This window comes from Typopeltis vanoorti, chromosome 1, assembly GCF_054136105.1.
Source record: "Typopeltis vanoorti isolate ZY-2024b chromosome 1, IOZ_Tvanoo_1.0, whole genome shotgun sequence".
NCBI lineage: Eukaryota > Metazoa > Arthropoda > Arachnida > Uropygi > Thelyphonidae > Typopeltis > Typopeltis vanoorti.
Window position 1 is genome coordinate 78,770,907 of NC_143549.1, and position 21,984 is coordinate 78,792,890.

Consider the following 21,984-nt stretch of genomic DNA (forward strand, 5'->3'; position numbering starts at 1 on the left):
GAATAATACAGAATTGCATAAATAACATTTACAAACAGCTAATAGAAGAAGCTGACTTTAGAAAAATACAGGTCAACAATTGACAATACTTTTGTCAATTAACAAACACACAATACGTTTACTCTTCATAGTCTGGCCAAAACTGCCATGGAAAAGAGAGAGAGAGAGAGACCTTAATTGCTGTTTTGTGGATTTTAAACAAGTATCTGAATCCATCAATAGAGGAAAACTTACTCAAATATTAACAAAGAAAAACAGACTTTGAAACACTAAGATTTGTTTCAAACTATTATCAGCATACAAAGTGCAGTCATTCAATATAAAAATATCACAACTAAAAAACTTGAAATCAAGCGAGAAGTTATGCAAGGGTGCACACTCTCCCTATGCCTTTTTAACATTTTCATCCAAGAACTAAATGAAACACTGTCCTCAACAAAGGGAGTAAAAATCAATGGAAGATCAATCACAAACACATCATATATGCAGATGATGTAGTAATAATAACATATAACAAATCAAATCCCCAATACCAGCTTGCAAAATTACAAGTAATCTGCAGAAATTATAATATGATTATAAATTCAAGTAAAACAAAGATAATGAAAACCGTAAGAAATCTGGAAGATATACAGATACTTAATCAGGAAACTATAAAATAAGTTAACTGTTTTAATTACCTAGGAGCATATATGACTTCAAATTTAAGTGACATACCAACAATAAAACTCTCCAAAGCATGGTCAATGATGAATAAACTTAATAAATTCGGAAAAACAACAGAATTCCTACAATTCTAAAAAGAAAATTATACGAAAGCATAATACAGTACTACCAACAGCTCTCTATGGAGTAGAAATTTGAATCTTAAAAAAGAAACAGAGAGGAAAAAAGGTGTTGGCTTTTGAAATGAAATGCTTCGGGATGAAAAGATTACATATTAAGGGTACTAGATTATAGGAAATTGATGAAGGTAGGAATTTGAAATTTAAAGGATATATTGCAAGAGTTGGCAAAATAAAGATGGTTATTTGGATGCTGAAGAGCACACAGACAAGTAAAGATAAGGCTATGATTTGGCTACATGTTGATTACTGTGCATGCACAGATTTGGTCCCCTGATTTTCTTGGGATCAGGAGGTGGTGGAGAAGATTCAGAGACAAGTGACAAAGTTGGTGACAGGTCTGTAGAATATTTCCTATGAGAATAGACTGAGGGTGTGTAGGGTGCAGAGTTTAGCTGACAGGTGAAGGAGAGGGGATATAATAGAAACTTATAAGTTACTAAAGGGACACTAAGATTGACATGGAAGAAAATTTTCAATACATGGGGAGTAGGGAGGAAAACAAGAGGTTACACTTGGAAGCTGTCCAAGAGTGTGGTTAGTAAAGGTGTGCAGGCTAGGTTCTTTTCTTAAAGAGTGGAATGGATTGCCAGAGGCAGTTGGGGAGCACCCCAACAGTGAATAACTTTAAGGAGATACAGGGTGGCCCAAAATGTTTAAATCCAATTTTCTCTGCAATTAGCTGGTATAATTAGAAACAAAAACTTGACCGACACATTATAGTCATCAAGCCATTTGTGTTTCATTTGTGTTTTCTTTTCATTTTGCAGGGTATGAAAAATGTCAGCCTACACTACTGTGCAGTTGGTATTCATCATCAAAGAGTACATTTTATCATCAGAAAGCCCCGAAAAGGTTACAAAAGTATTTCAGGTAAAGTTTGGTGTCAAAGTTGGACCAGACAAGCACACAATATCAAACCTCGTCAAGAAATTTTGCAAGACTGGGTCAGTGTTAGATAATCACTCTAAAAGTGGCAGGCCTTCGACAGCAAGGACTGAAAGAAACATTGAAAAAGTTTGGGAAATATTTGAAAGAAGTCCGAAAAAAAAGTCTACCAGGAGAGTGTCTCAGGTGTTAGTGATCAAATGCAGCGGTCTTCAGCAAATTCTCAAGGAAGATCTTCATTTGTTTCCCTATAAACTCCAGACCCAACAGCCTCTCACAGAGGTTAACATGACAGCAAGATTGGACTTTGCTAATGCAATGATCAAAAGAATTGAAAACCAAGAAATTGACCCTTCTCATCTGATTTTCACTTTTGGCTTGATGGGTTCGTGAACCGGCGAATATGGGGATCAGAAAATCCGCATGTTTTAGTTAATTCAAGTCTTCACCCAAAATGTGCGACTGTGTGGTGTGCCTTGTCAAAAGTCGGCATTTTTGGACCTGTTTTTTTACTGAGGGGACTGTATCTGTACTGAGGTATTGAAATTTGCTTGAAAACAATTTCATTCCTTTCTTTCAGAGTTTCTTTTCTGGCCAGTGAGGCCAGAAAAGAAACTCTGAAGGAGCTTCTTTTCTGGTCACTTTTTCTGCAAGATGGTGCTCGTCCCCATCGCACAGAATCCATTTTCCAGCTTCTGAAAACGTTTCTGTGGGAATGTCACAGAAGCGGAACTGACTGGCCACCTTATTCACCAGACCTCAATCCTTTGGATTTTTTTTTATTTTTTATTTTTATGGGGCATATCAAAGACAAAGTGTATTAGAACAATCCAAAGACTTTGGAGGAGCTAAATTTCATCTATCGAGTGCGAAATCTTGGCTATTCAAACAGACATCCTCCACATTCAGGAATAATACAGCATTAAATTTGGTAGGTACATGTTGGACCACCCTGTACTTGATAGGTATTGTGTTAATGGATAGTGGGTCTCCAAAAAGGAGTCTTGACTTCATGGAGTGCCTATATAAATAATAATAATAATCAAGGTCAAAACCATTCTGGGTAGTGGCCCTTCCCCTGATGCACAGTATTATATACATTCGAAAGGTGGGTGGGAGCTATGCATTATGGGATACTAAGGCATTTGATGTGAAGTCATTAGCCCCTATATACAAGAAGCCCAGTTATGAAGGTACTTCATGCACAAACTTTATTTACTCACACTTGGATAAAGGATTAAACCAAGAATATCATTTCTTTGCATCTTTAATTTATGATATAACCAAGTGAAAAAACTTTCAACTTCCTATTTCAAATCTGCAGTATATTCTTCTGTCTTGAACCAGCCTAAAATGTCACTATTGATAATAACACAGTTAATGAGACTTTTCTTATTTATTGTATCTTCTCTCCAAGTGTATTCGTAGACATCTCTATGTTGGAACATGGTATTAATGATAACTAGTCCAAGTTCTAAACAGAAATCCATGGGTATTTACTATTATTATTTACTCTTTTCTCTAAATTTTCCAAAAACATTTCTGTATTGCTTCCTGTTGTGCTTTTTAGCTCCCAAACAAGGACCATCTTTTCCATCCTAATGTCAGCCTGCTTTCTTTAATGACTCAAATTCCTCCATTTCTTTTTCAGTAGAACTGTTTCTGACCATAGCACAAACACTCATTATACAATTCCCCATTTTAACGTTTGCTGTTTCACTCTACTTAATAGTGTTTAATCATTTAAGAACATCATAACCACTCCTTTTTCCTGATCATTATTGCCTGAATATCTGCAGTTATTTAGAAGTAGTTCACTTGTTTTTGTCTTCTTTGTTTCAATAATAACAATTATGCCAATGTGGTACTTCTATATTCTTCCATCAGTTCTGTTGACACTTCTTACATTTATGGTGTCCATCTTCAATTTTGGTGATGTTGAGCTGGAGTTCCATCTCAACATCAGCTGATGTTTCACTATTCTCTGATGAAAAGAGCAGGGAATCTTATTGAACAGAGCAACAACACTCCAGCTGGCATGAAACTTCATCATGTAGAACATCGTTTTATTTTTAAGCCGATACAAAATACAATTTGGTTGGATAAATTTAAAATTGTCAGCCCATCTTCATTTGTTTATCCAGGTAGATACCTACTAATGGAGTGCATCATGAGAAGTGAGGATTGGACATCAGGTCAAAGCCACAGTTGGTTCTGGCATTCTTAAAAAAGCTATGTGGAGGTGTCGTTCCAGTTATCTAGTTGACCCTTAAGTGATTCCTTTCTTTATATTAAAAAAATAAATAAAAAGAAACTAAACACAGCAATGTTTACCTAGGTTCTTTAATTAAAAATTGCTTTGTTGACTGAATAATCAGTTTTTGACTCTAGGAGTAGGAAATCATAATAAAGTTTTTCCAGAAGTGCAAATCAGATGTGCACATAAGCAAACTATAACCAGTATTTTCAATAATGTGTTTCTTAGGAAACTGTATCAAATGGACTGATACTTTTTTTTTTTTTGCTGTTTTTATTTATTTTGCAAGATGATTTCAACTGATGTCCAGTAAATGTGCTTAAATTTAAGGAAACATAAATTACTGCAGACTGCAAAATTGTCTTTGAAGCTGAGCTGTAAATAACCTGATATGTTATAGAAATTCAAACAGGATAATCTCTTTCGTGCCATCAAAAATGGAACAAGCGACATTAAACATCTAAATTATTTTTTTTTTTTTTTTTTGTAATACAAAATCTCTTTTACACAACAACACATTTTATTTTTTAAAAATTTATTCAACATTGTGCGTTGGCCAAATTTATATGTCATCAGTAATTGTGAAGGTCTTGGAGAAGTTAGTGAGGGACTATATATACAGCATTGGGCAGATGAGGGTAATGTTATCTATGAGAATCAACATGGATTTGTTAAGAGGCGCTCTTGCTTTAGTAATATGATTGCCTTTTATAATAAAGTGACAAGAGCAGTTCATGAGGGAAAGACATATACTGCCATTTTTTTGGATTTTGCAAAGGAATTTGACAGGGTGCCGTATGATAAGCTGATATTTAAGTTGCAGCACATGGGTTTAGATGTTGGGTTAGTCAACTGGATTCAGGATTGGCTGTCTGATAGGCATCAGGGAGTTGTGTAAGGTGGGGAAGTATCAAGGAAACAGAAGGTTACAAGTGGGGGGTTCCACAAGGATTAGTACTGGGCCCTGTATTGTTCAACCTTTATATCAATGGGAGGATGCATACTCGATTGGAGCAGCTATACTGGAAGAAGAAGTAGGGGAGACAAGATATCTGGGGGTGATGATTGATAGAAAACTGAAATTTAGGGAGCATATCGCAAAGGTTGTGAAGGTAACCCAGAGGATTGCTTCAATACTGAGAAGGATGCTGACCTGCAGAGAGAGAGAGAGAAAAGAATTATAATTCCATTGTATAAGACCCTGATCAGACCACACTTAGACTATTGTTCTCAAATTTGGTCCCCAGGATTTGAAGGAGATAAATTAACTGGAAAGGGTACTACAGAGGAAGATAACAAAGACTGCTTCAGGACTGTACAATGTCAGTTACGAGGATCAACTGAGGGAATGTAGAATGCAGAGTTTGGTGGATAGAAGAAGAAGGAGAGGTGATATGATCGAGACTTTTAAACTGTTGAGAGGGAGTTACAGGGTAGACATTGGAGGAGTTCTTTTGCTTGGTGGAACGGCAGGAAGGAGGGATGACAAGGAGCCATCCCTGGAAGTTATGAAAGGAAGCTGTGAGCAAGAGAGTGAGGAGTGGTTTCTTTGCATGGAGGGTGGTTGAACTGTGGAATGCATTGCCTGAGAGAGAGAGAGAGAGACAGTGGTTAGAGCAAGAACCGTCAAAGAGTTCAAGGTATGATAGACTGTGTTTCCTAAGAAGGACCTCCCACAATGCGTATCTTGACTCCATGGAGGCCTGAATAATAATAATTGTATGTGTATATATCAACATGTGAGCTACTGATGATGATTACAGGTTTCTTTCAATGAGAAGAACGTAAGTCATACTTGACATGAAATCGCATTCTTGTTCTCATTCTTATTTTATGCAGGCATGTGCAAACAAAAATTTGAATGTGAATCATCTTCACAAGCAGGATATATACTGGATTATGGTAATGTTTGTTGAAACTCTATGATTTTTAGAATGTGCTGTTGTTTTTTTGGCACCAAATGATGGGTGAACCACTCCTGGAATAGTTTTCACTCCTGGAAGCAATTTCCAGTTCGTATAGATGACAAGGAGAAACCTTATTTATAGAAACAATCAGTGAATTTTTTTTTTTTTTTTTTTTTTCAATTTTAAAGAGTGTGTTTTTGAGAGCCAGCAGCAGTGACAAGACAAGAAAACAGTAACCATATATGCTGAACAGCAGTACTCAGCTGATACTCTAATTTGTTGTTTAAAATTTTTGAAAGATTTCTATCCCATCTTTTGCAGTTTCAAAATCAGAAGACTTTCTGCCTCTCCCTGCTAAACATGACTACTGATATCACAACAGTGCTAAACCTACACAATCATCCATTTTCTGACTTTCCTGTAATTGCAAGGTATACAGAATTCGGGAAATAATGGTAGGGGAGTTGAATTAATTATATACGATAATAATGCATATTACCTGGGTCAAAAGAAAAAAATAGCAGTACATAAGCATAAATAATATGCTTTGAAAAATAAAATATGAGAGAAGAAAATAGCAATTATATATGCATACTGTAATATATAAACAAAAACAATACACTTACAAAAAATACATTAAGTAAGAAAAAATGCCTAACTTCTTGTGTGGAATGTGAAATTAAAGAGTGGACATGGTATGGGAAAAAGATTTATAAAAGAAATATACAAAACATTATTAGTTTTGTATTTTTTCTACAACTTTTTTTGTACAAATAGGAAAGAAATGAAGTGGGAAAAAACAGGATTCAGAGAAATAATGGTTGCTAGTTAAGAACAAATAAATAAACATCTTGAATACTTTAAGAAATATAGAGCTTCAAGAAATTAATGGTCAATACAAATTACCATTGCTTCATGCCAATTAACAGTGGGCAACAATATGGAACTGTCAATTCAATGTTGCAAAGTGTAAGGTTCTGAAATTTGGTAGGCAACAATGGGATGCAAAACACACAGTTGGCAGGGAAATTTTGGAGGAAGTGAGGGAATAAGTTGAAGAGATAAGAGACCATGGAGTGGTGGTGGACAAGGATCTGAAGTTCAGAGGTCATGCTGCACAAGGCGTGAAGTCATCACACAAGATTGTGGCAATGATGCAGAGGACCTTAACTTCTTGAAATAAAGATGTTTTGGTTCTATCGTACAAGGCCTTGATTGAGCCTGGTTTAAAGGTGATGAGGATATATCGGAAAGGATCCAGAGAAGATTGACTAAGGTTGTAACTTTGGGATGTGAGATATGAGGACAGATTGAGGGAATGCAGTTTGTAAAGCCTTGTGAGTAGAGAAAAGAGAGGGAGGATATGATTGAGACATTTATGGTAAAGAGTTTTTACCAAATTAATGTGGAAAAAAATTTCCATAGAATGGGGAGAGAGGGATAGAACAAGGTTACATACCTGGAAGTTGTATAAGAAGGTGTGAGCAGGGATATAAGGAGTAAGTTCTTTGCATGGAGAGTAGCTGGTCAGTGGAATGCGTTGCCTGACATTGTGGTGATTGAAGATACATTGAACGAGTTTTAAAGCATGGTTTGATAGGCTTTGTGTGTGTAGCAGTTGTTTGCCTCCCATGATGAGTCTTTTGACTCCATGGAGGTCGTGTTAATAATAATAATAAGAAATATTTTAATTAATTTAAGAAATATATGGCATAAACAAACTGATAGCAATACAAATGATCACTACTTCATTCCTACAGGCAATTAACAGGGAATGAAAATTTGTACAAAGAAACAGAATATATGTATTTTAGTTCTGTGATATACAAATGGTAGAAATGGGCAATATATATTAATGCTTCAATTTATACATTACAGAAATCTTTTAGCAAGGGAAGAACAAATAACTAGAATTCTAACATACAGCAAGCAAGCAACCAAAGTTTGCACTAGAAAATTTCTTACTGTAGCATAGTGCAAAAATGGCAAAAATAGACAGTGCATATAACAACTTGTGGTCTTTGCTATGGCTTTAGAAATCAATACTTCGTAGCCAAGTATCAGCAAATGAGTCACCACTAAAAAATGGTAAAACAATGATATTGAATAACTGAGTAACTGCAAACAAGAGTGACAGCTATTGTTATATATTTAAATAACTTTCACAGCTTACAAATGTAACAAAAATCACATAGAATTTATTCAAAAACTTCAATATATTTCATCTAGCATTATGTGGACATCACCAGGGAGATAGACTGTTAGCTACATTCAAAGATTTTTGATTGATCTTTTGATTGTAGTTAACAGTCTCCCTGACGACGTACATTAATGATAGATGAAATATATTGAAGTTTTTGATTAAACACTATATGATTTTTGTTACATGAGTAAGCCATGAAAGTTATTTAAATATGTTTAGTGCATATGTGAACACCATAAAATAAAATAAATTTTCACACAAATTGTTACAAATATATATTGTTATTGACTGCCATATATAATTAGCCAATTTTCTTTGAAATTACATTGTAATGGATATAATTTTTTAAGCCATTATAATGTAGTTTAGTATACTTCCACATGCACAAAGAAATGAGAGTCACTGTTAAAAAGTAATGAAAATCAGACTAACTGCATAGGAGCTCTCATAATCATGGAAAGTGCAATTTTAAGGTCAGATGACTTATGGTTTGCAATTCTGAAGATCAGAGGAACAGTATATTATTATTATTATTATTATTTTTTTTTTTGTAAAACCACAAAAAAAAAAAAAAGTGACAGCATACTGTAACATGAGTGAACAGTATTTCCTCAATCCAAACAACTGGCTTTAGGTTCAAATCCACTATATGCATGGGCATTTTTAGGTGATAGATGATTTTCAATGTTCAGACTGAGACTGCCACTCTGTTATGGTAGGGTAACAAACTTTAACCAGTGGAATTCATTAAAATAAATAAATAAATCTGCATTTTGAGATGGAGGAAGAATTAGTATTAATTCTCCAATCATCCCTAACCTTTTCAGAGCATTATGTATTTTACTGACTTTGCTGTAAGAAGATCAGGCAGTTATTAAGCTGTGTGCTGTGAGGGGTATCTGGTTAGAACAGAGATTAATGGCTGTTTTAACTGGTGATTTTAACAAAATCATTGGGGAAGTGAGTGAGGAAGAAAAAGTTCATGAATGTATCTAGTGTGTGTGTGTGTGTGTGTGTGTGTGTGTGTGTGTGTGTGTGTGTGTGTGTGTGTGTGTGTGTGTGTGTGTGTGTGTAATGTGATCTGTACTTAAGTTTTGTAGATCTGGAAAAGGCAAATGACATGGTGCATAGAGAAAAGCTTTTCACAAATTCCTGCGATTATATGGGGTGAATAAATCATTATACAGAGCAATACATAGTCAACATTTAAGTTATCAGTCAGTAGTTAGAATTGAAGGAATTAAATTTTGGATCAAAGATTTGAAAATGGGTAGAATTTTTTTATATATAAAAAAGGTATGACGAGTGAATTATTTATGTTTACTGAATATTGAGTTAGTGATGTAACAAACTGAGTTTAAAAACAGCCTTAAAATCATTCTTTATGGCAGTCCTGCACAACTTGATTGTCTTTGAGGGCCAAATCCAACTGGACCACCTGACCAAGGGCCAGATCACTTCGGATCTTGAATCTTAGACTAGTCTACTGCAGCTAAACTTAAGTAAATTTGTTAGTAAGTCTACAGTAAATACTAATTAATATGCATATTTAAATTTTTTATAGAGAGTTACAATTAAAATTATAGTCAAAATTATTTACAAACAGATATAGCTGCAAAATTTCTCAATAAAAACCACTTAAACATAAACACAAAGTTTACTAATAATTTCACTGAAAATATCATGCTTATTCTCAGTGTTTGTCCACTCAGGGTTAAATGCTCGATGTTCTGAATCTATTTTACACTTTTTTAGTTAAGCTCATTGTGTCGAGATTGGCAATATTAATTACAAAAAACTAATGATGTAAAACTCACAATAATGCAGGTTATGATAACAGTTCAACCACTACACTGCCAAAGCCAGTCAAGGCACGGCCAACTCTTGTAATACGATTCGTTCCCGTTCGTAGACATCAAGTCGTTATCACGGAGATGTAACTTTGAATTCCCCCCAGCGACACTAGCACTAACAAAACCTCAAAGCGATTGTAATAATTTGTTATTAAATACGACAGTGGGAATAACTCCAAATGCAATTTATTGTCGAGTTGAAAGAAACATGATTGTGACATTAATCGCATGAAAGTAAACATGCAGAGTCTTAGTAAAAATTTAATTCAAATCGTCTAATTTCATATTCCCCCGTATGATTAATTTCAATCAGGCAGATGGGCCAAAATAAATAGCATTGCAGGTTGCATGTTGTGCAGGCCTGCTCTATGGTATTAGATGGAAATAATACAAAAAATTATATTATATTTCTATAAATTATAATATAATAGACATTTTTTTAAAAAATTAAAGAATAAAACAGGATACCATAGCTTGAGCAACTTCATCAGCATTGTCACTTTCTATGTCAAATTCAAACTGTATTGCTTCATTTTCCTTATGCTTGTCCTTGCGCTTTTTAGGGTCCAAAACACGAAGACGCAGTTCAACTTTTGTGTTGTTAAATGTTATACTTTCTTCTTTGTTAACAAATTCAACTTTAACACCCATTTCTTCTTGAAAGAAATCAAGCTGAAGAAGATCTTTTATTGTTGGCCTTTAAAAGATAATATATATATTATTAAGAAATTAAGTACAAATGTGGCCAATTAGGTATAATTTGCAATAATAAAGACAAAAAAAAAAGGTTTCTTGGTTATTAAATTAATCACATGAGCAATATATGTATGCTGTTTAAACATTCGTGTCATTTTTGTATAGCCTGTAAAATAAATAAATAAATATATATATATAATAAAATAAAAATAGGCATTTCTTTTATTCGGCAATGTTTTTGTTTCAATTTTAATCAGTTATTATCATTAAAAATTTGTTAATTTTAATTAATGGCTAACATGAAACAGCAAAAGAACTATTTTATGTTCAAAAATTAGCTATGATTTTATTTTTGTTACCAACACATAACGGCAGAAGCTTTTACAGGGTAATTGGACATATTTAAAAAATAAATAAAATTAAAACAATAGGTGGATGTGCGGTGTGACCAGAAAGGATCATCTGAGAAATGACTATATAAGGGGAACGGTGAAAGTTACGAACTTAGGAGCAAAGATACTCACATGATCACTATCCAAACTAGACAAAAATCTACTGTATAAGACGAGAGTGGTTGTCTGAGTGGCTAAATCCGCTCCCCAACAAGCTGTGGATTTGAAATTTATTAAGCATGCTGGATGCTGGATATACTTTTCAAAGTGTTTAATAAATACCAACTCCAAACTACATATCAGACAGGGATCTATTCACATAAGGATAAGCTTCCTTTATTCACATTCAGGAGCATATGAAGTGCCTTGTACTTGTGACATGGCTTACTATGGATATGTTTAACACCATTATTTGGTAAGTCAGGACTAGCAGACCATGCCTTGCCAGGACTAGCAGACCCCCCCCCCCCCCATCACACAGCATTAAATTGAAGAAAAGTGCTAAGAAGATATTACAAATCAAGGACATTGTTTTTGGAATCAGCAGCAACTACTTGACAAATATTCACTAAACCTCAACAATATGGCCAGGGACTGACAAACAACATTCTTGACCACTCACCCATGGTCAATAGATTTTGGTAGCTGGTAAGTGGCTGCAGACTAGACAAAATAGAATATTATTTATTTATTTAAAAAAAAAAATTATCCAACAATGACACAGACTATTAATCATTTTGTGGAACTCCCACTGGCTTATTGGGATGTATTATTAAAAAAATAGAGGGGAGGGGATTTGGGGCGAGTAAATTTTTTTGCATTGCAAGTAGGATTTTGCATATTTTGTCAAAAATCGAGTATAGCTGTATCAATTTAGCAAAAATCTGAGAGTCGGTAATTTTTTAGGTTCAAATTAATGCTTGTAAATCTCTCTTTGCATCCAATGATAGATGACACCACAGTTTTTTATGCTATCCATTACAATTTTAAACTGTTTCCCACTATTAACTAATTGTTGCTGCTTGCATAACTGACAGTGTTTTGTGCTCTGAATATGCTGAATAGAAAATCAGTGAAATATCAGCAACTATGTAAACAAATATATTATTTATTTTCTTATTAGTGCTTTGTGTTGTAAATTAAACTGTGATAAAAAAAAAATCAAAATTTATTGGGGACCTGAAGTAGCTTGGAAACATTCCATGTCTGATTTTACAGGTTTTCTGAACGATGCAAAAAAAATAAAAAATATTTTAAAAAATCCTTAGCCTGCCCACAGTACTAATGTACTATGCTATGGCTTGTAACTTTTTTGTGGATGAGAGTGACATAAAAAAAAATATCCACAAGAAGTACTTCTGTGTTTCCACTATAGTGAAATAGGCCTGTCAGACCATGAACTTCAAGCATGTCACAGAAGCAACCAGAAAGGCACCAAGTCCCTACACTTTACAAAAACTTGGTTTGAAAGAAAGTTCAAGGAAGCTTGAGATGCTGAAACATCATCCAAATCTTAACAAGAATGGTGGATTAAGTAATTCAAGAATCTGGAGGACTCATTTCGTGTCTTTTAATATCTTTCTATGTTCTTATCGCCTGATGAAGTCATTCTTGACGAAACATGTTGCGTTTTTTCAAATAAATGTCATTGTGTTATAATTCTCGGGTTTTAAGTCAGTTAATTTAGAAAAATGAATATATATATATATATATATATATATATATATATATATAAAATGATAAACCTTTTTATGTAACGTTTTTGTGTCATTAAGTTTTAAAAGAGGTATACCATGAGTAGACATATCGATACAAAATTAATAACGGAAAAAACTCACGTACAAAGATTATTTAATAGTATAATTTTCGCCTGTGTGTCACAGGCATCTTCAGTACATAAAGCTCAAATTAAATTTAATTTCAGCTTAATGTACTGAAAATGCCTGTGATGCACAGGCGAAAATTATACTATTAAATAATCTTCGTACGTGAGTTTTTTCCATTATTAATTTTGTATCGTTTTTGTGTCATGTTTTTTGTCAAGTTATTTGAAACCCGGGGGCTACCCTGAGTGCCGAGTCATCAGAATTCAAGGAGAACTGGCCTACTTGTCTGGAACTTGAGGGGGGTAAGCACCTGGGGGTGGAGTCCCCGCCCCTTTCGAGTCATCACAATTCAAGGAGAACCAACCTACCAGTCTGGAACTCAGGGGTTGGGTGTCGTAGGCAGAGCCCCCTAGTATGTCTATAAAAATTTTGTTATTTATATTTGTGTATAATTTTAGTAATGTTCTATCGTCACTACTCTGAAATTCCATAAACACAAAAGCAGCAGCAGCAATGTTCCATAAAGCATCTTTTCATGTCCAGCAATAATGCAATTACTTTTAAAATGTGACAGCTGTTCCAAAGGTAGTCATCGAACCTTATCACATCTATCAACTTAGGTATATTTTCAAGTCTCCTTCATATCTGTTGCATGCAAGAGAGGTATGAAAGACTTATTATGTAACATAATTTTAAGCTTCTTTCAGAAATCATCCACAAAAAAGATGCTTTTTTTTTTTTTTTTTTTTAGAAAACAAGATTGGCATCAGTCATGGTCATCAGTAACAAATTGCATTGTTTGTCTCAAAAGCATGAAGCTAGGATTGTGTTTTTATTTCTCAACATAAAAATTTTCATTCCTGAAGTTCTACTTTTGAAGATAAGATCTAAGCAGTTTCAGATTTTATTTAGATAAATTAAAATCTCTCAAAGATTAATTCCTTCTGTTCAATCCGAAGAAGTTTGCTACGAACTTTATCAATGCTTCCACATCTTATGATGATGATATTTCTAACCCAGCTTTCAGATCCATAAGTTAAAATTGATTTGAACATTGTCTTGTATAAAGCTAATTTAGTGTTTTGACTAATTTCTCTCTTATTCCATATAAATTTATTCAGCTGACTTCCTATTATACTAGCTTTACTAATTCTGTTGTCTATTTCCATATTTAATTTACTACCTTCACTAAAAATTATGTCTAAATAGCTGAAATGTTTTACTTGTTCTATAGGTTCACCATTCAGGATACAGCTGATGTTTTCAATGTTTCTGCTATTTTCACTATCTTTGTCTTTTTATTGCTGATTTTCTTACGAAATTTATTACAACAATTATTCAATTTAATCAGGGAATCTTGCAGACTTATACTGGATTTATACAGACATCATTTGCATAAAGTAAAGAGCTAAACTTAACATCACCAATTTTGATATTAGATAGAATACCACTTTCTTTCACAATGTGATCCATATAAATAATGAATAACAGCGGAGATATTGTGCACCCTTATTGCACACCAGGAAGGTTGTTTGAGAAAAATACCTCCTTTAAATATTGCATAGATTCTTCTTCTGCAGCTTTTCCCACTTAAGTAGGGTTGCTATTTGTGGTGAGTCTCCTCCACAACTTCCTGTCTTGGGCTGTAGCCACATCCAAGTTCTTCATCCTCAAGTCCTCCTCCACCATCTCTCTCCATCTCTTCTTTAGCTGCCAGAGCTTTCTCTTCCCCTGCACATCCATCTGCATGACCTTTCTTCCCACATACTCTTCCTCCCTTCTCATCACATGACCAAACTATCTCAACCTTGCCTCCTGTATCTTTGCTCCCAAGTTCATAACTTTCACCATTCCCCTTATATAGTCATTTCTCAGATGATTCTTTCTGGTCACACCACACATCCACCTAAGCATTCTCATATCTGCTACCTCCATCCTGCTGATGTTATTTTTCCTCAGGGCCACAGTTCTCAAAGCATACGTCATAGCTGGCCTCACTACTGTCCTGTAGATTTTGCCTTTTAGTTTGATCAGCACCCTCTTATCACATAGCACTCCAGCCATCTCTCTCCAGTTCCTCCATCCTGCATCCCACTTCCTTCTCAACCTCACCATCCTCTTTCATTGTTGAACCTACGTATCTAAAGTCACTGACCTTCCTAATGACATTTCCTTCCAGCTCCAGATCTGTCTCCTGGCTGCCATCCACTTTGCAACACATATACTCGGTCTTACTTCTGCTCAGTCTCATACCCCTCTCTTCCAGTACTTTCCTCCAACTGTCCAGTTTGGCTGCCACTTCTTCTCTTGATTCTGCACACAGCAAGATGTCATCTGCATACAACATAGTCCAAGGCACGTCTTCTCTTACCACCTCCATCGCAATATTAAACAGGAACGGACTTAATGCTGACCCTTGATGCAAGCCAACTGTCACTGGAAAACTTTCTATCTCTCTCAAGCAGGTTTGAACTCTTGTCTTCATATTTCTGTACACCTCCTGCACCAACCTGATATATTTCTCCGGTACCTTCTTCTCCCTCAGACGCCTGCAGACTTGCATAGATTATATTGTTTTATTTATTTATATATATACATATATATTGTTTTATATTATTATATTACACTATGTATAGATTATATTGTTTGATAAAATGTCCCGTTTACACCTATAAGTAGTGTTTTGAAGAGTGTTCTTCTTGGCAAAGAAGAACACTCTTCAAAATCAACAAAACTTAAATACAAACCTTGTTATATTCCCAAGATTTCTCAACTATCAGTCTTAAAGTGAAAATCTGATCCTGGCAACCTTTATTTGGCCTGAAGCCAACTTGTTCTTCACCAAGCTTCACTTCCACAATTTTTCTTAGGCATTTCTCAAGTATACTTGCATAAATCTTACAAGGAACACTCAGTAGGGAAATACCTCTGTAATTCTCACATTGTTTTATTTCCCTTTATATAGATGGGTACTATGAGAGCTTTTAGGAAAAAGAAATTAAAAAAAAGAAAAAATTTAAAAAAAAGGAAAAAAAAGAAAAAAGAGTCATTAGGAAAAAGAAACCAGGACGTCCTCTTAAATGATTCAACGATACTTCTAAGGCCGGAACAGGCCATGCTAAGCCTAAATCCTTGATATGCATGATGATGACCATGAGAGCTCTGCTCCAATCATCTGGAATTCGACAATCTGACCAGTGTAAAATTTATGTAATTTTTTTTGTCATATTATTATTCATCTTTGTCTGCTGCCAATGTAAAATGTGGTTCCTTTCATTTTATTAAATCTTATTCAAAATTTATCTTCAAAATTTTACTTTAACTTTATACTTTAACTCAATCAGTTGTATCTCGGAGCTCTTAATACACTGTTTGATTTAATCTCTTAAATTTCAATCCTCTCTTTCTCTTTTTGTCTCAATGCCACAAATATTATTGTTCATGTGTGCAAAACCTTCAGATCTAAGAAATTGCCTCTGGCTGGAGCCAATTTCTTTGTCTGAACAACTTGCATTTTTCTAAATTGAATTTTGGAAATTTATTTGATTTCTAGCTGCACCACCAAAATTTGTGAATAGGAGATGAATATCTTTCTAAAGAAAAACAAACACTCAGTAAAACACGGAACCTTTCTCTCTTACTTAATACTAAATCTATCAACGTAAAACTTCTATATTACAGTCATGGCCTATTCAACTCTAGGACACACAGATTCGAATTTTATGAGCAGTGCATTGGTAGGCAAGAATCAGGCAAATCATTTAAGCAAGAAAATAATTTATTCATAATCAAAGAAAGTACAAAAGGGTTATTACTAAAATTACAAGTTAATTCTCCAGCTCTATACTTCAATAGCCACTCATGAATACAAATACAATTAAACCTCTTAGGTAAACAATCCTTGTAAAACAACATCTTTGATATTTCTTTAGTTAACACTTAATCATACACACAGAGCAATTCTTCCATTCTAAACAAAAGCAGGCTTAGTTAATACAATCAATATTAAGCACATAATATTTCACCTTAAATTATGCTAAGGTTTTTCTCATACAACTGAACAAGACAATTCAAAGATTAGCTTAATGCCTATAGTCCTCAATTATTATTACAAAGAAAACTTCAGACAAATCACCATCACAATTCTGTCTCTAGTAAAAACAACATAAAAACCTTACTTTGAAATACTAGTCCACTCTCATAGATTCTTGAAAGCTCTTTGCTACCTTTTTCTGGGATTTTGCAAGATCACTTCTTACGTTGCGAACGTCAGGAACTTGGCGTCATGAAAATCCGGTAACTAGCTTCCCCTCCCCTCCCCCCCCCCCAAAAAAATTAGTTGTCTCGCACTTCTGGCATCTATCAGCTGGAATGCAGGACTCTGACCTTGAATTAGGGCAGCCTTCCTGAACCTGGATCCAAAACAGAACGAAGACAAACTTATTCTGTCACACATATCGAATCTGCCTCTCCTTCTGCATGGCCTTCCGCCTGAAAATGTTCAGCAAAACTTCGTTGCGACTCTGTAACCTCTGACCTCTGTTGCCGTAACCCTCGTAGCATACATCGTAACTCGTAACCTGCATCACCGTATCAACTCTCATCATCTCTGTCGGGGTAACCTCTCGTCATGTCCCCATTGTTCTGTGTCATCGCAGCAATCCCCCTTTTATCTGCCTCATTTGACCTTGGATTCTGCAACATGTTAATCCCTTGGGTATTTTGTGGGTCTGCACCCACCACCTTTTTTTCCATCGTTGCATTAAGGCGGGAAACCTCCGTATATTTGACCTTCGTGATTGTAACTGCCCTATGTCATAAGTTAACAAGATAATCTGTCTGGAAATATCTTTGTCTGAAACTTTCTTTTGACACAAATTATTTCACATTTAACTATCTTTGTTCTTTTACAAAATTTGGCGGTTACACTATTTAACAATTCACAAAAATTTATTTCTATATTACTTTAAAATAAATATTTTATAGAAATAAAATATTTATTTCTATATAACTATAAAAAGTTTTGCTGATTAATCACAAGTTATTGAATACAATTTCGTCTACCAGTAAAATCGGTCTAGAAGGTATTTTTGTATAAAAATCCTTCTATACACAATTTTACACCAGGCTTTCTGAATTATGCAATGCATCCACTTTAAAACTTTTATACTTCCATATATGAGCGTTTCTAGCCAAATTTCATCTATTCCAGCTACCTTTCCACTTATCAGGTTTTTGATGACTTTTTCTACTTCAAGTATGGAGATGTATTCCTGACTGCATTCCTGTTGGGAGTTTTCTACCATCATGCTGACACTGCTTATTTCATTTAGTAGCCTTTCAAAGTAATTACTCGATCAAGAATATCTTTATCATCAATTTTCATGTCACCTTTATCATTTCTGATTCCTTTTACAGTACCTTTTCCTCCATTTCTAAACTTTTTTTTTTTAAACAGCCTCCAGAATATTTTGCCACCTTTCTCATATTTTCTATGTTGTTACCAAAGTCTTCCCATGACTTTTGTTTAGCTTGTTTTACACATTGCTTCTTGCACATTTCTCTGTATTCTCCAAGAGCACAAGCTGACTTACTTGCCAGGAACTTTTCATATGCTTTCTTCTTTTTCTTCACTGTCTCTTTAACTTCCTGTGTCCACCATGGAGTTCTGATTTTTCTATCCTTGCACACAATCTGACCACATGCCTCTCTGGCTGAATCAATGTTTTCTTCAAGATTTGCCATTGAATCTGCAAGGTTCGGTTCTTTTTGGTTCTTTTCAAATTCTTTTATTTTTTCTTCATTGATATTGTGTATTTGAGTCTACAGTTCACCTCTGAAAGCTGCTCAACCTTGATTTGTTTTAAAACTTTCTTACACTCTTCTTTTCAATTTTATCTCGCTGATAACTAAATAGTGATCACTTCTTATTTCAAATCCTCTGTATACTCATATATATATATATATATATATATATATATACACACACACACACACACACACTCATATATATTCTCTATATTTTCTTAATATATTCTCCAAACATCATTCTCTTTTCTAGTTTCTTCAGGAGCATATATTCCTATGACAATTAAATAGCTTCTATTTGTTTTTAATTTAACTGTTATAATTGTACTTTCTTCTTCTTTCACTCTGCCTTATCCCATGTTAAACGGGGTCGGTGCACCACTCTTTAACCTTCCTTTTCCAAGTTCTCCGGTCCAGAGCATCCTTCGGACTCCATCCTTTCTCCCTAAGATCCTCTGTCATCTTATCCCTCCACCTGAGCTTGGGCCTGCCTCTTTTCCTCCTTCCCTCCAACTCCATATACTCCACTCGTTTACCAACATACTCCTCACCCTTCCTCTCAACATGTCCAAACCACCTCAGCCTACTTTCTTGTATCTTCTTGCCAATTGGTTCCACCTTAACCGTCCCTCTGCTGTAGTCATTCCTTATCATGTCCTTCTTTGTCACACCACTCATCCATCTCAACATCAGCATCTCCGCTACCTCCATCTTCCTCTCCTGTGCCTTGGTTATAGGCCACGTCTCCACACCATGGAGCATCGCCGGCCTCACCACCATCTTATAGAGCTTTCCTTTCCTCTTACAACTCACTCTCTTGTCGCACAGGACCCCGCTCATCTTCCTCCAATTCATCCAACTGCATGTTATTCGGTGCTGTATTTCCTCATCCAGGCTACCATTCCTCTCGACAACCGACCCAAGGTACTTGAATTTCTTCCCTGAAATTAGCCTTTCACCCTGGAGTCGTATGACGATATCCTCGTCACTCCCCGTTGACATATATTCAGTCTTCATCCAGTTAATTCTCATGCCGCTCTCCTCCAATGCCTTTCTCCACTCTTCCAGGGTATTTTCAAGCTTCTCTCGGGATGATTCGCATAGAACAATGTCATCGGCAAACAGCATGCTCCATGGTGCCTCCTTCTTGACATCCTCCACTAGTACATCCATGACCAGGTCAAAGAGGTAGGGGCTCAGAGCTGACCCTTGGTGTAGCCCTACGACAATAGGTAACCCTTCTGTCATGCCGACACTAGACCTGACCTGAGTTTCTGTTCCCTCATACATCTCTTTCACCAACCTCACGTACTTCTCCGACACCCCCTTCTTCCTCATACACCTCCATACCTCCTGCCTGGCCATTCTGTCGTATGCCTTTTCCAGATCTATAAACACCATGTGCAGATCCACTTGCATCTCTCTCTCTATATTTCTCCATCAATCGCCTTAGCACAAATATTGCATCCGTTGTCCCTCTTCCTGGCATAAATCCAAACTGCTCCTCACCAATTTTCGTTTCCTGCCGTAACCTTGCTTCAATACCATCTATATTTTTTATTCCTTTTAATTTATTTTTTTGTTTCTGTTATCATGCTGTATTAATATTTTAGTTGTTTTGCTAATTCTAATTCCTTTGTTGTTATGCTTCATACATTCCATGTGGCTACTTTTAAAATGCCAAAGATTGCTAATCGTTTACCTTTATCCTTTTTTGGTCACAGTCCATTGTTCCTGTCTGATGAATTTTCCAAAATTTTTTACTTGGTAAGGTAACCAGCCTTATGCAGAACCCCAATCTGGAGGACCAGGGTATCTCAGGTTATAAAATTTACAGTAAAATCCTAAATAAAAGACTTAGAAATATTGCAAACAATCTACTTTCAGACATGGAAGATGCATTATGTGTTAAAACAAATTGTTGAAAAAAAGACGAAAATTTGATAAATTAAATTTAGAGACCCATCTGGCCATTCTTGGTATAAGCCATACAAATGTTGAAAGTTTTTTCACTTGGTTATACGTTAAAGATGTGAAGAGATCATATTCTTGGTTTAATCCTTTATCCAAGTGTAAGCAAACAATGTTTGCATGTGAAGTATCTTCATGACTGGGCTACTTGTAAACAGAGACTAATAACTTCACATCAATTACCTTAGTAGCCCATAATGCAAAGCACACACACTTTCAGATGTGTACAATGCTGTGATTTATGGAAAGGGCCACTATCCAGACTGGTTTCAACCTTAACTGAAGTCTCATTAGTGGGAGCCAGACCCAGAAGAGATACTAAGTTTGAAGTAATGCACAAGTGATATATTTTCAATATACAAATATTGAAAAAAGTGTCATACCTTTTTAGAAACAATCTACTTTCAGACATGGAAGATGCATTATTCAAAGTGGTGATTTCACATGCTGTGACCAATTCATACATCCTTTATTTCCTTTTCCCCTTCAGCATGAATTGACTATTCTTGGCACATTGCCAGCCTCAGTTCTATGAAGTGTGGACGTACAATATACACTCGGGTCTCTTTTTTATACGGATCTTTTTTATGTGGATTTGAAGTTATGCAGTATAGTAAGCCCACAGATACGAGACCTTTCAACACTTCTGTGCATGTCGACAGGAGAATCCATTCTGATAATAGGGTAATCCAGCAGTTCCCAAACTTTTCCTACGACAGAACACTTCACAAATCCTGAAATTTTCATGGAACATCTTGGTTATTTTGTAATATATTAATTTATAATTAATTTGGCTGATTTATTATTATTAATTAATAATTGATCATTAATTATTAATTAATTAAACATAAACATCCTTAAATTGATTTGTGCTGATTTTCATTGACATATCCCATTCTGATGACCAAAATTTATAACATTATTATAATTACTTACGAGTAAATGCAGACTTTTTCTTCTGTGTGCTGAAAGTTTTCCCCTCCCTTTGTACATCCTGGAGATTGCTTTTGTAGGCTGGAGGTGGATGAATCACTATCTGTTACGTCACAAGCACCTTCAAATAAGAGATTTCTTAACACCAAAATTAAACAAAGTCCCTTGTCTCTTATTCATATTAAAATTTAAATCTGGAGGCCTATTACTTTTAAAAAATCACGGCACTACGGTTTCGAAACAAGCATGTGGATAATGCCATAAGTGATGATGATATTATTGGATATCGATTAACTTTAGATATCGTCGAAAATACAGAAAACGATAGTGAAGCGGAAGAAAAACCTCTCCCCCTCACTGACAATATAATTTGAGAAGGTCTTGAACTGTGCAATAAATTGGAAA

General features: G+C 35.1%; 1 protein-coding gene across 1 annotated transcript in view; it reads right to left on the bottom strand.

Moving 5' to 3' along the window:
• Positions 1 to 21,984, bottom strand: part of LOC150110121 (uncharacterized) — a 443,476-nt gene that overhangs the window by 309,136 nt on the left and 112,356 nt on the right. Inside the window, 1 exon segment of the mRNA XM_090397974.1 lies at positions 10,422 to 10,650. Coding sequence (XP_090254100.1) covers positions 10,422 to 10,650 — 229 coding nt within the window.